The sequence below is a fragment of the Rhinatrema bivittatum genome, chromosome 1, assembly GCF_901001135.1.
Source record: "Rhinatrema bivittatum chromosome 1, aRhiBiv1.1, whole genome shotgun sequence".
Taxonomy (NCBI): Eukaryota; Metazoa; Chordata; class Amphibia; order Gymnophiona; family Rhinatrematidae; genus Rhinatrema; species Rhinatrema bivittatum.
Window position 1 is genome coordinate 568,666,124 of NC_042615.1, and position 21,690 is coordinate 568,687,813.

Sequence of the window (21,690 nt, forward strand, 5' to 3'; positions counted from 1 at the left end):
AGGTATACAAATAAATGTAAAGATGTACCCACCTGATGCAAAATTAAGCTTGAAGCAAAACAAAATTAAAAGAATGTATTGGTTAAGTAAACAAATAGATGGATCTAAAAGTGTTGCTGATTTGTGTTCGTTGTTTTTTTTTTTTTTTGCATTCAAATCACTTTCTTACAGATCTTTCATAATTTTACAGTAATATGCCCGTAAAGCAGGACATTGCTACCCTTCAGTAAAGGTGCGTGCTGGGGCCCAAGGCAGAGAATGTTCAGTCATTAAAGAAATGTGATTATAGAGCAGAATTGCTCTTATAGACATAGAAAGGGGATACGTTATCACAAGTTTGAAACTTGTGAACAGTGGTGTCCACCATCAAGGCTTCAGCCCTAGCTACTACCCATAGTCATTAAACTTTTCTTTTTTCAGCCATTTTCTTATCCGCATCATGAGTACACTAACCAACTTTAGGACTTCATAGTCCTCTCCTACTCATAGTCCTCCCCTACTCAATTTTCCCTGTTCTTCACCCATGTTATACAGACCCAATTCTCCATTTTGCTTCACCCAACATTATGTATCCCAGAATATGTTATTCCAGATTATTTCTTCCCTGTTCATTGTTTTTTTTACCCAGGTTATCCAAGTTATTTCTACCCTGTTCATTGTAAAACAAGACTCAGTCTCTGTTAATGTCGCTAGTTGTAATGTAAACCGAAGTGAATATTAATCTTGTTAATTGAACCTCGGTATATAAAAGTTGTAAATAAATAAATAAATTAAACCCCCCCTGCCTCTAATGCAGGTATTTGACTGTAAGCTGAGTTTATAGGAATCATGATCACTAACCTTGGCAATACAAATGGAGGGAAGCAATGACAGAGTGCCCTCTTGATTCAAGGACTTGTCATTTGTATCACAATTTATTAAATTTGTGTTGCCATGATCCAATAAACCCAACCAAGGGCCTATACCTGGATTGTAAGTGGGATTTATGGTTGTAATCAACTTCTTGATATTGTTTTTCTTGCAACATTTTCTCTCTGTTCTGACAGTAGGACCTCTAATGAGTTCCATAGTGTAGAGAGGGAGGCTTCCAAATTACTGGATGCAGCTATGCTAGTCAGATTGCTGAATTTACAGCTCAAGTAGTTTCCTGGTACAGTGTACCATGTGTACATTTTGCAGTAAGGACTGCAAGATTACCCATAGTTTTCATACTTCTACAGTAGTATGTACAATTTGTTCCCTTTTATATCTACCATCTATCTTTATTTGAATACTTGTTTGTTAAAAAAAAAAAAAAAGAAACAATTTACATAGCAAGAAATAATGAACATCACAATATCAACTGCTGATGTACAAACCAAGGATAACATTTTTTTGCAATGAAACCCCTTCTGGCTTACCCCGGCAATCTCTTAAGTGGCAATGATCTGTACATTAACTGTTTCTGTATCTGCAAAATCCCTTGAGATCATTCATAATTAAACAGCACTATTGCACATTTGTATTTATATTTTATTCTTTTTTTGCTTCTAAAGGTTCAGCATCGCTGGTGTGAGCTTATAGTGAAACACAAATACTCCACAGCATATGGAGATGTTGAACAATTCCTACAGGATCACCAGGCAAGTTACAATCACTTACTATTTTCACATTTTCAGTCAGTTGCTATAGGTTTTGAGCCTGCATCTTTCCTCTAACAACCAGTCCATTATCACCTCAGACCCGAGAGAGAGAGCGCAGAACTGCGTCTGTGTACAGCCGAATAGTTTCTCCTTAGAGTATGACATAGCTAGAGGATCGGCTGTCCTCAGCAGCACTGTTACATGGACCCGCCCAGTGGCTATGAGGAACTGCTGTGCAGTACCATATGGAAGGAACTGGGTTAGATTGCTGGGCAGGGCTGAGAGATGCAGCATTTGGAGACCCTGGGATGGAGAGAATCCCAGGCATTGTGTAACTGGGATAAATGATTTGGGAGGGGATATAAAATAGGGAGTACATCCCCATATCATTAAGCATCCTGGCATCGGATTCCAGCCACATTTTGATTGAGCCGGAAACCCAAAGGAGGAAGAGAATAAAACATCATCATTGTGAAGAATGGCATCAAACGCACGTTACCAAGTGGCAGTGCATCGCGTCCGCACGAGTTTATTGAAGGCGCAGTTTCAACAGAAGATCTCATAAGTGCTTTCTATTTAATGTGTTCTAGATAGCAACTAAAACGCATTTCATTTGTTTCTTGGTGTAGAATATTCTAGTATCAGTACTGGTGCTGGAGTAGTGAATTATTTTGCAGGCAGTGATGCCTATTATTGGACCAATATAAAACTTGTCCAGAGGTGGTGATGTAGATGAACTATGGAGACTATGTTCAGATGTGAATAATGTTGCTGATGTGACATCTACAGAAGAGATCTATCTAACCCCATAAACTCATATACAACAACATCCTTTAATATTTTTTTGTAACCAGTAATTTCTATATTTTGGTTTTTTCTTTTTTCATCTGTGTTCATCTCCAGAATCATTCTTGTCTCCATGTCAGGCAAAGCTTTTGCCACTTCCTAGAACATTTTTTTCAATTACCTCCTCTCAAGTTATTGTGTACAGTCTTTATTGCATAAGGAAAGGTTTATGCATCCATTCCCTCAAGAAATCTTTTTCAGTATCGCAGTAAAATTTCCCTTCCCAGCAAGCAGTTGGTCATCCATTTTGCAGATTTAGTCGTTCCCATATTAAAACTGCAGTAAAATAATTTACATGTCCAGTGCTTTCATCTGGTGCCTTCCATCCCCAGGTAATGCCTCTTACTTTGCAGTTAATGGCAGCGCACAAAGCATCACAGCAGTTTGAAAACTAAGGTAGCCGCAGACTTGTCCCCCTATCTCAATGCTATGTAGATATATTTTTAAATTTGTTTTTAAAGGAGACATTAGAACACTAACAGAGTCCTAGAAAGACCTAAAATGGATGGTAAAGATGAAAAAAAATACTCCTGACAGAAGTAGAACTTGTATTTATATGACTGATTATCTCATGCTGCCCTCCCCATTCCCTTCTTTCTCACACCTTCAGTTGCACCCTTTCTTTTCCACCATGCTCTCTTATTTCTTCCCCATGTTTCACGTTTCTTCTTTTCTTTTCCCTTCTTCTCCCCCTCTTCTTTCTCCCACAGTAGCAGTACATTTTCCCTTTTAAGTGAGACACTGTAACACTTTAAACTCCTGATGGCAGGCTCTGTCATTCTGCCTTTGGTGTTTAAATCAGGTCCTTGCCGGTCCTTACAGTCCGATTTATTTATTTATTTCAGGATGGTCACAATATACAGATCTGTTTTTTAGATGAAATGCATGCAGATATTTCATGAAGATTCATTATGACTATCCTAACAACCAACCTGTCTAGGACCCAGAAGAACCACTGTCTAATAGTTAGAAATGTGTTAACTGTCCTATTTACCTTTTAACTTGCTTATGGAAACTAGGATGATGATGTCACTCCCTAGAACCCGAAAAGGGCAATTTATGTTCAGGGAGTCTCACAATTCTCACTTCTCTCTATGATGCTTTATTTTGACTCATTTTAAAATTTGCCAGTCTGCCTCTCTTTCTCCATAAACTGTGAAATCCTGCCATATGTTCCCTTTTCTTTCTAATCATATTTTTATTAGTAAAGTCCTCCGCTTCTTCCTGTTTCCCCTCACCAAATCAGATTTCCTTCTAATTAGTCTTTCAGTCTGCTTCATGTTGACTGTCACTTCCTCATTTGATATTATAGCTATGATTCTTCTTGCCGCTAATTTTTATCCTAGTATCTTATCTTTATTATTTTATATATTTGTAGCTTTCTGGAATAAGTCTGCATGTCTTGCCATGACTTCACTCCCTGTTTTCAAACTCTGTTTTTCCCTAGGTTCATTCCTTTGATCGTCATGCCATTTTTATAGGTTGTGTGCGCATGCAGAGCCAGCTCAAGGCTCACTTGTGTGAAAACTGAAATAGGCGGATGACACCCCCCATCGAAAATACTGATTTTGCTTGTGCCACAGCTTCCTAACCCACTCCTCCATTTCCATCATTCCTCTTCCTTCTGTTCTCCTCCTTCACCTTCCATCCTCTCCTATCATCCATCCTGTTCCCTTCTCCTTCCTCACTTCCAACTCTCTTCACCTTCTCTCACCTTTCAACCCCCCCCCCCCAATCTTCTAATTTCCTTCATTTTCCATCCTCGTTTCTGTAGCCCAACTAGCAGATGACAACAGCAAGGAAACAACCCTGGGGACCCTAACGATTCAAAGCACCTCCTCCTGCCTCCGTATCCTCTCACTTGCATGGTTCAAACAGTTGATCTGCACACTGCACTGTGTGGAAAGGAGAGGAGTTGTCAGTGGGAAGCTGAGATTAGAAGTGCTGGGTTGCTGGGGTGGGGGAGGCAGCACAATAGCTTTTCTTCAGCCCATGGGCTTCCTTAAGAAGGCCAGACTGTAGCAGATCTATGGCCCTACAAGCCATTTCTAAAAGCTAGCCCAGCCAAAATTGTATTCAACTTGTGCCCCAGGGGTAGCTCTCCAAAGATCTAATGATCCCAGGGAGTCCCGTCCCCCCCCCCCCCCCCCACACACACACACTTCCCCCTCGCTCCACAGATTTCATGAGTGGGAATTTCTGCAGTCAGCACAGTGGCTTAACCTCCCTGATCTCAGCAAAGCGTAGCTTCGGCCCCTGCAGCAAAGATCTCTCTGCAGCCCTGAGGGGCTGTATTGGGAGGGAGAGGAGGTGGCCCTTCATCAGCTGTATTGGGAGGGAGTGACTGTTCCCTGTGTGACCGCCAGAGTCGCGGATTCAAAAGCCAGACCCGTGTGCATGGGTGTGATAGGGTTCTGTCAAGGATCCCACTAGCGCCACCCATGTACTTTGCTGTGGTGGAGAATGGCTTTCCCAAATTTTAGACATTAATATCTCTTCTGCATAAATTGACAACCAGAAACAAAGACTTCTGTTTGTTCCAGCTGCCAGCTGGATTATTTAAAATGTATTTACCTTGTTAGTACTGCTGCTTAAAGAGCACATACCAGTGCGGGTTCCTCCAGGGTAGTGTGGTATAAGACCAGCACCGCCACTGCTGTTCTCTCTGACTCATCCAGCCAGGTGCAAACATATTGAGCAATGTCCACAGTACGCTGCCTGCTAAGCCACCTTTGTTTGTAGCTCTGAACTAGAGGGCATTGCAGAAGCTCTTCAGAGCGCTTGACCTTTTTTTATTTCACTGCCTTTCCTTTTTTTTTTTTTTTTTTAATGCTTTCCAACATATGTAATGTTGGAAAGAATGTTGTAAAAGGGATTGATGTTTGTCTGTCTGTAGGCACAATAGCTCTTCAAAAAAAAAAGAAAAAGGGATGGAAATTGACCAAATTTGGCATGCAGAAAGAAAATGTGAATATCTCAGATAAGTTAAAAAAAAAAAAAAAAAAAAAAAAGAAGCATCAGATCAGTATCTTCCGAGAACCTAGCCTCCACAGAAAATCCCTTTTACTTACTATGGGAAAGTGTTAGAAACTGTTTGAACCAGCGCTCTATTCCTGCCACCACCCTTCCAGCACTGTGGCCCAGAGCAGCAGAGGCAGGAAAAATAACTGGCAGAGGATGGCACAAAAAGGTGCTTCCAAAGTACACATACACAGTTTCCCTCCCCACACACAGATACCTTTCAACACTCCCACGCACCATACACACACACAATAAACACATGCACCATACATACACACACAATAAAGACACACACACAATAAACACACCTCTGACATCCACTCAAACTCACACTTTCATATGAACCCTCCATGCTCCCATACCTTCCTACTCCCAATCCACATACACCTGCTCCCAGCACACACCTCTTTCCCTCTACAGAGATGTGGAAAATAAATAAAGCGGCTTAACTCACCCCTACACACACACACACACTTTCATACACACACACACTTGCCCCAACAACACCCCCACCAAAACACACATATCTGTGTACCCCAAAAGCCTTACACACACAACCTTGCTACACATTATCCCCGCACACACATGCACTTACGTAAATACACACATCTATCCACAACATACAACCTGACACCTTCACAAACCCACTTTCACCTCCCCTCATAAATATACATATGCCCAGTCACTCCCATCTATACATTCATACATGCCTAGCCCTCAGTTCAATACATTTTTCTTTTTACAAATATTTTTCTATATTTTTTTTAATATGAAAAAGCCAAATTCATTGACTGTAGTTTCACTTGGTTTCTAAGTCAGATTTTTTGGGGGCAAAAAAAAACCAATCTGGTAACCCAGCCATATGCTTGTGGTAAGCATGGGCCACTTTCCTCTGAGATGCAGCACTGGCAAGAGAGCAGGGCCTGAATGCTTCCAGCTTCTTCTGAGTTAAGGTACTAATCTGCACATAAGGTTTTTCATTTTAAATTTGTTTCATTCTTTTTTTATTTTGTTTTCACTTGGTGACCATTTATCAGTTTTGAATGAAAAGCAGGGATTGCCATGAAGGCAGATCTGTTGATTTTCGCAGGGATAGCTGTGTTAGTCTGGTGTGGCAAAAATGACAAGAGGCGAGTGGCACCTTTTTATAGACTGACCAATTTATTGAGGAATGAGTTTTCGAAGACAGAATCCACTTTGTTACATGCATGAAATGTAGTACAGAGGAAGGTAAAATGTATAGGGCTAGAAGGGGGTGGGTGATATACCTCCCTACTACACTTCATGCATCTGAGAGAAGTGGGCTCTGTCCTCAAAAGCTCGTGCCTCAATAAATTGGTTAATCTATAATATGGGGCCACCCGCCTCTTGTGATTTCTATGGTTTTGACTTCTAACCCTGGGTACTCTGTTATACAAAATCCAGCAGGACTAGCACTACAAGCATATATTGAGTGGCCTGTTGTAACCAGCACAGAAAATAAAAATCTGTTTATCCTTATAGGGAGAAGTAGATGTGTCTCCCATTATATCAGCTACAACCACAAACCCTCCCCAAAACCCTTAAGGGAGGCCTAAATGTTTAAGTAAATTGTTTCCAAGTTGCCTGCATCCCTTGTTCAAATCCATCGCCTCCCAAAGGCGGCCCCACATTTCAAGCACTTTATTTCATGCACGTACGAGTTATAAAAAGGAAAAATGATTCAGTGGTAATTGAGTAACTTCCTTGATTAAAAAAAAAATATTGGAACAAATACTTGCATACTTAAATTAGATCTATTTTTTTTATTTTTATTTTTTTTGAACGCTTTCAGTACTCAGCTGGCTGTACGGAGCTGTGAATGTTCTGTTCCAGATTTGACTTTCTTTTCCCGGGAGCGAACATCAAATCCTCAGGAGCAGTTCTACCAGCTACAGCAAGCTCCCAACTTTAATCTGTGCTGCTTGGAAAGGGCGAGAACTTTTTGATGATTTTTTTTTTTTTTTAACTTCATAAACATTCTTTACTAGCTGCGTTTGAGGGCCAGTCACGCTATAAAGGTGGATTGTTTCAGATTATTCTTAAATGTCATTCCAGCTTTCCCCTTTTAGGAGGGGGTGTGTGGATAGGGTGGGGAAGAGAAGAACAAAAATAAGAGCCACACCCATATCTTTCACTTCCATATTAAGAGCTTCGTGCTACAGCAGTATATTTAGAGCAGCGGCCACGCCAAATAAGGATTAGTGTATTTTGTGCTTGGTAGGAAAAAAGAACGCAGTTTTTTGAAACTGTAGCTAAATAATTTTTACATGGCTATTTTTTGGAGACTCCTCTATTTTTTATTTACTTTTATTTTAGGGTTTGGTTTTTTTTGTTCTTGTTATACTCCAGTCTGTGCATGAACAAGCCGTGTAGAATTACTGCGTGCGAAATCAAAAGTTTTTAACATCTTGCCCCCTCCCAGCTCAGGAAATAATGTGGCTAGCAAACAGTCTAGGAAAAAATGCTAGCTGAATTATTTAATCCAGTTTGGGACTAACGTTTCTAGAGCATTCTGCAATTTAATAGGCTTTTCCTTTGTCAAAGGTATCCTGTTCCATTTAAACCGCATTGACGTTTGTCAGCACTCTTGCCCAAGGCCGGCTCCAGATTCCTTTGTGAAGAAACAGCTCACAGTGTGTAAAAACTGTGTTCTCATAAATATGGTTCACATCGTGCAGTACAATTGAAAAGGATCTGCTGAAAGTCCTGCACTTTATATATTTAATAACAAAGTATGCTGAAATAGCCCACACGATTCTGAGATGGTTCACTGTGTGGCTGACCAGGAAGCAGTGGGCTGGAATTACCAGCTCAGATAGCAGTACTCCCAGTCCAGGAAAAACCAAGGACTGTGTCCCTGTGAAAAAGGGCTGACTTTCTGAATGGTTCAGCCCTACACATGCTCTTTCAGCTGTAGGGGAGTCACTGTGGCTCTTGGTCTATACATGGAAAATGGGGGCTGGGAGAAAACCAGGAAAATAGAAGGAAGGTCCTGATTGGTAAAGTCAAAATGACTGTGGTCATCCTAGCCAGTCCAAACAGAACGCGGACCCTGGACAGAGCTTTTCTCTCACAGTAAGGACCTGCTGGACTAGATAAACCAAGATGTTTAATTCACCAGCCTAGATGCTTGCTTGCCAACTTTTCTGCAAACCTTAACTGTGGAGGGTCGGGCTGCTTTCAGTGGTCCTACCTGGTGCCCCCTTTCCATGTCGCTGCTGCCTGCTCCTCTGCCTGTGTGGTGAAAATGCCAGAGCTGTGAAGGCAGCGAAACAAAACAGCAAGAGCATCCGAGATGGCATTTTTTTTTTCCATCGCCCTCTCCACCTGCCCCCATCCAGTGTCCCCCCCCCTCCCTTTTTCTTTCTCTCCTTTGCCTCCCTCTGCCTGCTGGAATCCCCCTGACTCTGCCCCCTCCTCCTGTTGCCTAGCATCCTTGTGACCCCTCTATAATCCCCCGCGTCCTCTTGTCTTGCTTCCACCCAACCTAGACTCCCCACCCTCTGTCCAGCTTCTCCCTGACACTCGCCTCTCCCCCCCCCCCCCAGCTCTGTCTCACATGCCTCCTGAACCCCTCTTTCTGACCTCACTCCTTGTCTAACATCCGTCTGACCCCCCCCCCCCTCACCCTTTGTCCAGCATCACCTCTTTCTCTTCCCTGCCAGCAGGCAACCTCAGCCAGAAAACTCTCCTGTTCCTCCCCCCCCCTTTCCTCTTTCTTTCATTACCAGTACTGTAACACAAATGTATGACAAAAAATGGCACCGCGGTTCAGGGTCTTACTGCACGATGGCACCTCAGAAGACCCCTGGGGTGGTATTTGACTAACTGAGGGGGTGTTGTCAGGCACCTTGGCCATTTAATTTTCCTGTGGGGCCATCTGGGATCAGCGTTAGCATCCTGATGCTCCCCTGGGAAAATATCTACACCTCCCCTCAAACATGCTAAAATAATGGGACTGATTTTTTTTTTAAGTTATCTGCTTTATTACCATAGTATTGCTTATGCATAAGCTGCTTTGCATGTATTAGTCAATTTCATTCATGCAAATGTATGCAAAGCAGCTTATTTCCATAGGTGGAGGGAATCTTCAAGTCTATCATGTGATATTGCATGATAGTGCCATGCTGTTTAACATGATATCGCCTTATCGCGGCTTAGTAAATCTAGTCCTAAATTTGTACCTGAGGCAGTAGAGGGTGAAATGACTTGTTCAAGATCACAAGAAGCATCTATGGGATTTGAATCCTGGTTTTCCTGGTTCCTAGCCCGCTACTCTAAACACTAGGCTACACCCCTACTCCAGCACCTGAGACCCCCGAGCAGGTCTGATTTTCAGGATCTTCATAATAAATACTTAGGAAATCTACCTACATGCATTTGGCTTACTAGCCAGAGTAATTTGCATATTAGTTATCCTGAAAATCAGAACTGTTTTGGAGTACTTGGAAGATTGATGTGGAAAAGCACTGCCATTGCGAAATAATACATGCTTAAAGATTTGGAAAAGGATTTTATTTTTTTACCTAAGGGAGAGAGAGAGGTGAAAGTGTAAGATGTCTTCTCCATTTCAGTGCAAGCAAAACAGTTTCTGTTTGTTACTGGAACATTCTGGTTTTTCTTTCCCTTCACAGGCCATGGGAGTGTATCTCTATGGAGAGTTAATGGTGAACAAGGATATCACGCAGCAACAGCTGGCACGGAGATGCTTTGCTGTAATCCGAGAACAAATGGATGTATCATCTGCAAAAGTGGTGGGAGAAATGTTATTCTAAGGAGCTGATTTTCCTCACTACCCTCCTTGCCACACAGCCTGTTGTTGTAACTGATCATAGCCAATTGCTGCAAGATGTTCCTTTGCTTTTGACACCTGTGGTTTTTAATTTTAGGTCACTAAAATTTGAGAAAAGAAATAGTCCACCATGAAAGAAAAAAACTTTCCAAGTTTTGTCCTTTTGAACAGTAAAAAAAAAAATATATAAATGATACCACCAGCTTTCTCCTAAGGCTTAATTAGCCTGCTGACTGACCTGAGACCAAAGTGAATCTCCCAGGTGGGGGACATAAGCATGGAGATTCAGAACAAAGCAGTATATTTTCAATATATTTCTGACTTGAGGTGATTAGTAGTAAGTCTGATTTTTATTTGTAAGTGTGAACTCTCATATTCTAATTTAAAAAAAAAAAAAATCTAGCCAGAACGTTTTTTTTCCGCATTTCTATCTGTGTCTGACTTTATTTGCATGTTAGTCCGAGGAAGCAGTTTTGTTAGCGCAGGTGACGGGATCCATCCTTAGAAGCCTTGGAACGCAATGCTTTGCTTCCGATGCAACCGTAAACCTCCTGGGTTTTTTTTGTTTTTTTTTAAATCTGAAAACCCGAACATCTCAGTGAGACGTTCTGCTCTTTCAAGCTGCTTGGATACCCCGAGGTAACCTTTTGGGGTCTCTACATTGTAGACTGTTATGTTTGATATGAAGATCTTCGGTGTATCATGCCACAGAAAGTTGCCTAGTGAAAGAACAGAGCGTTACCTCGATCGCACAGCTTTACAGATGATTTCTAGTATAGGTATCGGGCTTATCAAACATCAATCAGTATTTAGGATTCAGTGGGAATCCTGCCTCTCTCCTGATTCAAGCCTCCACATGTCTTGGAATGCTGCACATTGGAATCCATTTGCCTTAAGTGGCATTTATGTTGAGAGGAAGAGAGAAAGAAAGCCTAACTTATGAAGGACAAGCTGGGTGAGAAATGAGCTCTTTGTAAAAGGTCTTGTTCTGCTAGTGGGATGTGACCACCACTGCCAGAAAAAGGAGGGTTAGTGGTGGGTGTAAGCTGGTCTTGGAGCCAGTAGGCACAAACTGTTGAGTGCTCATTCAAGGATAAGGTAGCAGACAACAAAACAGAGACAAGACTCCGCAGAGCTGGGCAATCTTTCATTTCCAAAATAATTGAATGAGTTCAACTTTTTATTATGTTAACCAGATGTTAACCAGATAAATGAACTGATAAATATGTAGAGTGCTTGAGCTTTTGATCAATATATCATTTGCTGTTGGATTTTACCTAGGTCACTGCACTAAGATGGCTTGTCAAGATAGAGAGTTGTTTGCGTTAAATGAAAATGCTTTTACTTTTTTTTTTTTTTTTTTTAACCAAGTCCTAGGTGTTGATGAACTGGCCATGGAAGAGGGAGCTATAGCATAACATAACATTTTTTTTTTTTTTTTTGACAAGGAGATGGCAACAAGCCCATGAAAAGAATGAAGACTGTCCAGAACTTGATTCTTACCAGTTAATAGTTTTCTATTAGTTTCCCCTGCAGCCATCTACCAGCAAAATAATTTTAATCCTTTTTTCTTTTTTTTTACATTGCAGAGGGGTTGCTGCAGTGGCTGGTTTTATATTTGCATACTGGTTTTTGGAGCACCGTGACACATTGGAGTTACATTTACCTGGTAGTGCAGCAGAGAGGAAGGCCAGCAGTCCTCTTTCTGCATGATCAGCTGGACTGTTTCTGACTGATGCCACAGGGATGCTTTCAAGCAAAAAACAAAATGAAAGCTACATAAATCCATTACATTGTAATAACACCAGTAACATCTTGGACAAGACTGTGGGAAAAAGAAATGTCAAGCTATTCACCCAGGAGTTGTACAGATGAGGCTGGCAATCTTTCCCTCAACAGTCTCCCCTTTCCAGGCTGCCCATCTCTCTGTGACTGGCCACAGGTCCCCGAGCTCCAGATGCCACTACCTGCTTTTCCGTGCCACAATGCCCTCTAGCAGCAGGCTCTCCTCAGCCTGCATGATGCATAGAGCTGACCACTCCTTTGGCGGCTGACATTGACTTCACACCACTACAGTGCCCTCTAGCATCTCCTTGGCCGGCTACTGCGGCTGCCAGTGTCCACCTGACAGCTCGGGTAACCCTGCTGCTTTCCTACTCTGTCCCTTGCCCATTCAACACATACAGCCAACTGCCAGATCCAAGACCCCCCAGCTGCTGGTGCCAACACCGCCCCACCACAGCACCCTCTAGTATCTCCTCGGTCAGCTCTTATGGATGCCTGTGGCCCCTGCACAGCGCCCCATGCATCATGACCCAGAGTACTACACCAAAAGGGGTCACAGACAGAAACAGGACACAAGAGTTCTGCCGGCTATTAACAATACAGTTGAGGCCAAAAGGCATATATCATCTTTCTGCTCCAGTGGATCGTCTGTAGTCTAGCTCCAACCCAGCACTATTACAGCAACAATTAACCTCTCTCACAACTCTTAACCTCTTTGAAGGAAAAAGTAGAATGAGGATTATGAGAAGCAGGAGCCACACTTAATACTACTGTATTGTTTTATGACAAGTCTATTAGTAACCTACCTCTGGCACAGAGATGATATTAGTTTTGAAAAAGTCTATGCTACTTAGCAGTGTCTGTTTTCTTTTTCAGTATCCAAAGGTTGATCCCAACATATGCCTTCTAAAAAGACAGTATGATAATGTGGTGCTTACTGTGTAGTTGATAGATTACTAGGTAACATCTCAGAATCAAATACATACACATTTCCTGAAGTATGAAATTTATTTCTATAATTTTGTCTGAATTTTTAAGTTGGTTACTAAGTGAGAAACTATAATTGTAAAACAAAAGGAAAAAATCCATCAGGTCTATCTTTTATATGGAACAAAAAAAAAGCACTGGCATACCAGGATGTAAAACTTGAATGGACTAGCTTCTTAAATGTCGGGACAGAAGAAACTGCACAGTTTGCTCATAGTGTTGTAGCTGTTTGGGTTCCTGGCATGCTGATTTGTGATTTAAGATTAAAATCACATTGCCAGGGATTACCACACAGCTATGGCCAAGACTGCTCGTCCAGAAGCTCAAAAGGGCATGGTCGCGCAGGAGAGCCTGCAGCCAGTCAGTTGGAAAGGACTTTGCTTGCAATCAAGACAAATGTGCACCCAAGAGAAGCTTGGCTGATGCTTTCCGAGCTTGGGACCCTGACCTCTCTAACGAGGTGCAGAGCTTAGCTGATTGGTGAACAGTGATTGATTTCCTCTTTGTTCACAGTGGCTAAGTTCTGCACCTGAAGAGAGGGTGAGAGGGAACATTTTTGATGAAGCCTGAGCCTGCCTGGACAGATTGAGCTCACCAGTTGAGATGTATTTCTTGGTGTGCCTGTCTATAGGAGACGCCTGTGCAAAATCCATTTTGCAAAAGGATGGGGAGGAGACTTGAAGGAGACCAACCAGGAATGTATGGAACGCACAGAAAAGCACTCAGTTTTGTGTACAATGTTAGACACCCCGTAATTAATCAGTCTTCAACCTTACTTTGTATGATTACTGTACTCTGTGAAATGTTTAGTTAAAAATACATTGTTCGTGATTCTGCACTTATTATTCTAAACCAAATGCAATGTGTGTTTTTTTTTTTTTAAAGCATCCTTAATGGTTTAATAAGTTGTATTAAAGTTGTTCTGACTGTGCAGCATTGTTTGCAGTGTAGCAATCTCATTATACTTTTTGTGCTTGCAGCATGTGACATGTCTGAGCTGGAGCTGCCATTTACACTTGCTGCCATTCCAGGCTGTTGATGGACCCGTCCTCCTGTGCCTACTGAGCTGATATCAGTTCTTATTTTACATACTGGCTCAGTTCAGCAGGAACAGGAGTCGGGCCCTTGAGCAAAATAAGAGACACCCATTTTGTAAAGTACACAGACTGCCTTGACAAAAAAAAAAATATTTGTATATACTGTGTACCTCTTGTCTGAAGATGACTAGATTGTAAAACTGTGACCTGACTGACAGTTAAGTAAAATAAAATATAGTTTGGAAAATATTGTTTGCATGGGATCATTGGTGGTAAGTTTATATGCTCTGTAGCAGTGGTCTTTGATATGACTAATTGCAGCTGTTGAGAATATCCATGGGCGTTCTAACTGGTCTGGCTGCTAAAAATTGCAGTACTAGAATATTTGTCAGTTTCCTTTTTCTTGCTTTTTCTTCCCTCTTTTTGTAGTGATATTTCTTGGTTTTCTTTTCTTATTGAAGGCTATCTGTATTTTATCTCTTGGGAATTGGGGGCCTGCACTCTCTTCATTGTAATTAACAGTCTGCTCTTATCCTGGTGTCTGTGGTTTTTAGAAAAGTTCCCATCTTTGGATCTGTCCGATCTGATCACTGAGTTTTAGGAAAATCCCATGATTTGATGATGTCTTCAGAAATTTTTAAAAAGTCATAACATATTTCATTAGGGTATAAGAAAACACTTCATTGACAAGCTTGTCAGCTTTTATGTGTTCTAAACATCCATAAGAAATATTCAGAACAAAGGTAAACAGTGCAGTGCCTCTCCTCCAAAACAAAAGATGTCTGCTGTAATCAGACCATGTATTTTCATTTTTATAATTGGTAAAATTCATGACAGGTTTCCGCATTGGGCTCCAATCCTTAAACATGAATGACTTAACTTGGCATGACTTAATTCTTGCCATCTGCTTGTTTAAAAAAAAAAAAAAAAGTAAGCTTTTAGCTTTATTCTTCTGACCTACTCATTTTGATTATGTTGCTTAATGTTAGGCTCAATAGAAAAATGAAAACAGTGGGTGTAAAATATAGACATGACACAAAATTGAATCTCTTCTTTAAAGAAAAAAAGAAAGATATGATATTAAATATTGGGGGGTTTGTTTTCTTAGAATTTGACACATCAGAAAAGTGAGGAGAAAACTCTTTAAATTTGGATCTTTGTTCCCTCAATCAGCAAGTGGGGGTGAAGTGGCAACCTTAAGAACATAAGACTAGCCAATTTTAGTCAGACCAGTGGTCCATCTAGCCCAGCATCCTGTCTAGGCCAGTGGCCCTAGAGTTATCAAATGAAAACCAGAGTTCATCTAAGTGTTCGCTGTAGATCTATAAAAATGTGAAGCCACTTGGCTCCCATTCAATTTCCAAAATCCATTTATGCTCTTGTCTACCAAGAATGCATCCAGAGTCATCTTGAATGTTACTGTGCCGCTTGCTGTGACTACATTTGGTAACAGCTGATTCCACAGTTTATCTGCTGACTAAATACTTTCTTGTGTTTGTCTTGAAAGTGCTAGCCTATATTTTCATTGGAGACCCCAGTCCTAGTATTTTTGGACAACATAAACAATTGCTTGCTTATGGGTTGTGTTTTCCATTCTTGATCTTGTAAATCTCTGTCAGCCCCCCCCCCCCTCAAATCTTTTTTCCAAACTAAAATGTCCTATGTGTTTTTGCCATATATGAGATTGCCCTTCTCTGTATCTTTTTGAGCTCCATAACATCCTTTTTGAGATAGGGAGATCTGAACAGTACTTAATACTCCAGGTGTGGTTGCACCAGAACTCTATACAGAGACATGATAATATCTCAGATTTCTCATTGGCACCTTTCCAAATTATTCCTAACGTACAATTGCCTTTTATGGCCACTGCACCAATGGTTTCAGCATGTGGTCTGCAGTAATTCCAATATCCCTCTCTTGACAGCAGCCAGAGTGTGCACTCAAAACTGTATCTTTAGTTTTTGGGTACTTGCCAGGTTCTTATGGCCTGGATTGGCCACTGTTGGAAACAGGATGCTGGGCTTGATGGACCCTTGGTCTGACCCAGTATGGCATGTTCTTATGTTCTTTTCTCTCAATTTGCAGCACTTTACACTTGACTATTAAATTCCATTTGCCATTTGAATGCCCAAATTCCCAGTCTAGAATCTCCTGTAGTTTTACACGATCAGCTTGTGGTTTAACTACCCTACCTAGTTTAGTAATATCTGTAAATTTCACAAACAAATTTGTTACTCCATCTCCATTTATTATGTTACCAAGTGCCACTCCTACCTGCGGTGGAGACCAAAGACTAGCTGGTCATACAGCTACGGAGAGAGGTGAGAGATGCAGAGATAGAAAGTACAGAACTTGATCATAGAGCAGGAGGCCTATGTCATATGGAGCAATAGAGAAAGATGGATACTGTACGTAGTGTTGGCATGGAGAGGGATACCGTAAATGGGGTTGGTTGAGGGAGACTGTATATAGAGTACTGGGGGACAGCAAAAGGAAGAAAGTGGGGTGGGGGCGGCTAGAGAGAGGGGTGACTCAAGATGGTATGAGGGAGAGAAGAACCGGGATAGGACTCAGAATGTAAAGGAAAGAGGAAGGAAGGCTCACAGATGGAAGAAAAGACCCTATTTGAGTGGAAGGAAGGTTGAGATTGCATAGGGGATTTAGGGTGGAGCAGACCAAATCTATGGTGGAAAGGGCACAGAGAGAGGACATGGGGATGAAGGAAACTGGAAAGGAGATTAGGGATAAGGAGGAGAGAGGATCTGAGATGGAAGAAGAAAGGGGCTGGAACCAAGGGAGAGGGTAATAGGAAAAAAGCTTGAGTTGGTGAGAATTGAAAGTCAGAAGAAAGAAAATGAGAGCTGGAGTTGGGTTGAGTACAAAGGGTGGAAATGGGGGACAAAGGATGGGGTGAAAAATGGCAGAACAGAAGACTGGGGAAGGTGTAAGAATGGGGGAGGAGGAGGAGGTGAGAGAGAGAAGGGTAAGGAAGGTGGGTGCGATTGGAAGATAAATGCTGGTAGGTAGGTGAGGAATGAAAATAGGGACAATTTGAGGATTGGGAATGACAGTGAGATATCAGAAAAGTAGGATGGGGAGAAGTGAGGGAAGTTGTAAAACAAAATGTCAGAGATTGGTATAGAAAACTTTGAAAGAGGATGTTGTAGAGAGTCAGCTTGGAGATGGTGTGGAAGGAAGAGTCAGAAAAGAGATTGCAGTTGGGGAGTAAGGGCAATGGAGTCATATCTGGAGATTGCTGTGGAGGGGAGAGTTAGGGAGGTGTAAAGCTAAGGCAGCAAGAACTGGAGGGGAAAAAATTAAGCTATAAGCAAACAGACAGAAAAATGAGATGAAAGGAAAAGATCAATGTGAGAAGATATAGGGGAGGAATTGAAGCAAACAGGAGGAGACACAAGAAACAAAGTGGAAAGGAAACCCTGGAAAAGAAAAATGGAGAAGTGAAAGACACTGAAAGCAGAACAAAAGGCTAGAACCAACACAATTTGAAAAAAATAAAATGCTCAGTCAGCCAACGTAGAAAACATATTTTGTTTAGTGATTGGAATATGTCAGCTTTGGAAAATACAGTATGTATCTCTTATTTCTTTGTTTTGCAAAGTATAGGAGAGAGTGCAGTTCTGTTTCTCTTTCTCCAGTATTGCCCTACATGCAGAATCTGGCTGCTTGGGATTTTCAGTTCAGTTTTTATCTACATTTTTCTATTTCTAAATTGTGATTCTTTATTCTGTATTAGATGTTGGTCTGTGTTCTGCATGTGTGTGTGACAAAGGTGAGGTATTTTACTAATTTAAGTTTCAATATAGGGATCTGTAGTAGTCTAACTGTTTCCCCAGTAGGAAATACATTGAAATCCTAGGACCCAATGTACTATTTGCAGTACCGCCTTTCATAGATAGGATCAGGCCTGGATTTAGACATAGGCAACTGCCTAGGCTGCTAGATTTCAAAAGCACCAACTTTCTAGGACAAAGAGAATCCTGCTTCTATTTGCATTGGAGCAAGGTGCCGGCATGGCTTCAAAGTGCTCCCACTATGACACTCTGTCTTAATTCCAGCCCTGGGTAGGATGTTGAGTCCTTCAGTTAGTGCTGTTTTGGAAGGGAAATTTTACTATATAAGTTTGGAAGGAGAAAATTTTACATGTTAATTTTCTTTCCATGAATCCTTTTACATCAGTCTAGTCAATTATAAGTGGGTTATGTCCCCCTACCAGCAGATGGAGCCAGAGCACACAGCTTTCCTTTGTGACATCAGTACTATGTAGAGGTGATGCAGCATGGGGCAGAATCATGTATTCTTATGACAAAGCACTGACCAGATCATAACATTTAAAAACACATTTTAAAATAAACTTCAAAAATAAAATGTCTTTGGAGAAATCCACTTACAGCACACACAACCTGTCTGCAATCTGTGAAAAGAAATAATTCCTAATGAAAGGAAGGACAGGAAACGAAACAAAAGCTGAGACAGAAGAATTACTCTCCTGAAATCCAAAAATCTTTGCCTAATACAGCCCAACATCCTGGGAGGAACCTGGACTGGTGTAGCAGGATCCATCAAAAGAAAATTAACAGGTAAAAATGTCTCCTTCCATTTCATCCTGCTGTACCAGTCCAGTCAATACAAGTGGCAAGTACCAAAACCCAACAAGCTCGGAAGGGGAAAGTAAGGGCTGCCAAGGCTTGTACCCCCCTGAGCAAACTAAAATGATCATCAAACGAGTGCAAGGGCAACCAAGCAGTGGTCCTACAAAGTCAAACAGACATGGGAACTAAACCTTCTACCGAGGAAAAGACTGTGTTCTAGCAGATTGATCATGAGCAAACCCAGGGTCCAAATGGTCCTGAGCAATATACTGACGCTATCATAATCTTGAGCCATCTCAACAGGCTAGCTATAGAAGCTGGACCTCTGCATAGAACAAAGAATCTAATTGTTTAACAAAAAGGAATACCAGCCTAATGTGTGCAGTTCTGGTCGCTGCATCTAAAAAAGCATATAGTTACATTGGAAAAGGTACAGAGAAGGATGACCAAAATGTTAAAGAGGATAGAATGGCTCTTGTGTGAGGAAAGGGTAAAGAGGTTAGGACTGTTCAGCTTGGAGAAGAGACAGCTGAGGGGGGGATATGATAGAGATCTATAAAATCATGAGTGGAATAGAATAGATACATGTAAATCATTTAGTTACTCTTTTTCAAAAAATACAAAGACTAGAAAACACTCCATGAACTTAGTAAGTAGCACATTCCAAACAAATTAGAGAGGATTCTTTTTCACTTACTGCATAAGATGTGGAATTCATTGCCAAAGGATGTGGTTAAGACAGTGTAGCTGGGATTAAAAAAGGTTTGGGCAAAATCCAGGAGGAGAAGTCAATAAACTATTATTTACCAAGTAGACATAAGAAATAGTGACTACTTATCAATGCATGATAGCAGCATGGGATCTATTTACAGTTTGGGATCCTGCCGGCTACTTGTAACCTGGATTTTTCACTGTTTGAAACAGGATAATGGGCTTGATGGACCTTTGGTGTTACCCAGTATCACACATTATTATGTTCTTAATGAATATGGAGGAATCATAAGGAGCTGTTGCTACCCGGAAGCTCCTCATTCAAGAAAATAGAAAAGCAATAAACTGAGAAGGAAAGAGGTTACAGAGCAAAGAAATACTGAAACTGGTTCTTACAGAAAGATCCTGATGTCTGTAAATATTCCAAGCCCCTACAAATTAGTACCAGAAAGGAAAATTGCTGACCAGATCTGCAGCCAAATTCTGTTTCTACAATCCATAGAAAGGTTAGCTAAACACTTTAAGAAACACCCCCCCCCCCCCCCCCCGAAGAACCGTTGGATTAAAAATGGGAGCTGCAGCCTCATCTCTCTGCAATGAAACATGGAACACAATTCTTAGGGTGAGTGGTGAGCCCCCCTTGAAACCTACACAGAAGAAAGGAGCAATCTGACCTTAGAGAGTTCAAACCAAACCCTTCCCTAAGCCTCTCAGGAGAAGAAGACCTTACAGAAAAGGGGGAAAAACAATTATACACTGTTGCTCACATCAAAAATCCGCAAAATACAACAAAAATGAGCCAGAGACATTGAGGTCATATGGGCTTCCAATAGGATGAGAAGCATGACATCTCAAAAGGCAAGCCAAAACCAAAAAATGGAGAAGAATTCTACATGATGAAAGGACTCTGCATGAAGAGTCTTCAGTCATCTGGGAAGAATAGAGGATGGTTGTTCTGGAATTGCCACAGAGCCATGTGGTCAAATTGTAGCCACTAGGACCATGGGTACATCAGCTTTTTTTCTGCTACCTGGGGCTAGTCTTGCACCTTGGATTGTGAGAACTCATAATGTCATGATCCATGTGGCAAGACTGGCCCAACACAGTAGAGGAAGCCAGTGTGCTATTAAGCACAGTGCCGGTGCAACCAGGTGTGCATGGCATGCACTTGCACAGGGCAGCACATCTGAGAGGGCGGCGTTGGCAGTGGAAGCCAGGAGGTCCATTGCAGCCTCGTCCTCATTCTCATTCTCATCCTTATCCTCCCAAGTCCCACTTGGCCTGTGCATTGAAGAGCAGAGCTTGAGGCAGTTAGTAGAAGTGCAGGTTCCCTGTTGGAAAATGACTGGAGAGCATGCCCCTCCCCCCTCCTTCCACCACTGAAGCCAGCATGTTTTTTTTTAAAAATTAGATTTCCCTGAGCCTCCCCGAAGCCATGGTTGCTGCATTCAGCAGAGGCATGTGGAGCGGAACACTTCTGAGTAACTTGTTTTGATCTAGCCAGTTCCTGCTCTGTGCCACTGGTGCCAGCGGCCGAGAGCTAAAGAGTAGGCAGAATTGCCTTTAGGCCTATTTAAGCTGGTATAGGGGCTTCTACAGAGGCACTGGTTGGAAGTGGGGGGAAGAAAAAAGTAGGAGCAGCTGCAGAAGTTTTGAGCCAGGCGGGGAGCCCTGTAAAAAGAGAAAGGGAAACAGTGGTGTGTCTGTGTTTGTGTGAAAGGGCACCTTCCCAGGTGCTGTGTGTGTTTGTTTGTGTGAATGGGAGCCTGCCTGGATTGTGTGTGGGTGAAGAAATTTTGTGTGTATTCCCACTAATTCATGACAAACTCAAGGTTACAGGATATCACATTTTTTCCAGATATGGAGAGTGGGGGATTTTTTCAATCTTATTAGTTTTAATTATTGGGTATTTGAGGTCTCTATTTTGAAATATTTTATTATAAACATTTTATATGTGCTCTTAATTGGATGTTATTCTCTTGTCTGCTCTTCGGCAATATTCTTTTTATTAGTATGGTTTATTATGCTTGAGTTATATTTCTTGATTTTATTGTTTGATTTATGAGGAATGTTTCTGTTTTTCCATTGCTGCATTGCATACATGCTCTGGTGTTTTTGCAGTTTCCAGTTCAGTTTCTGTCTATCCACTTCTGTTTATACTTTATGGTCTCTTTATTCTGTATTTGGTGAGGTTCTGTGTTCGGCATCTGTGACCAAGGTGGTGTATTCTGCTAGTATGTAGTTTCTATGTAGGGATT

The 21,690-nt window shown here is 41.5% G+C and overlaps 1 protein-coding gene across 2 annotated transcripts in view; it reads left to right on the top strand.

Annotated features, from left to right (window-relative positions):
* The window catches only part of AOPEP (aminopeptidase O (putative)), a 772,742-nt gene extending 758,420 nt beyond the window's left edge, over window positions 1–14,322 (top strand). For both annotated transcript variants that reach the window (XM_029617464.1, XM_029617473.1), the window contains 2 exons: window positions 1,536–1,622; window positions 10,145–14,322. In XM_029617464.1, coding sequence (XP_029473324.1) covers window positions 1,536–1,622; window positions 10,145–10,285 — 228 coding nt within the window. In that variant the 3' untranslated portion in view covers window positions 10,286–14,322. The remainder of the gene's footprint in view (window positions 1–1,535; window positions 1,623–10,144) is intronic.
* The last annotated feature ends 7,368 nt before the right edge of the window (window positions 14,323–21,690 follow it).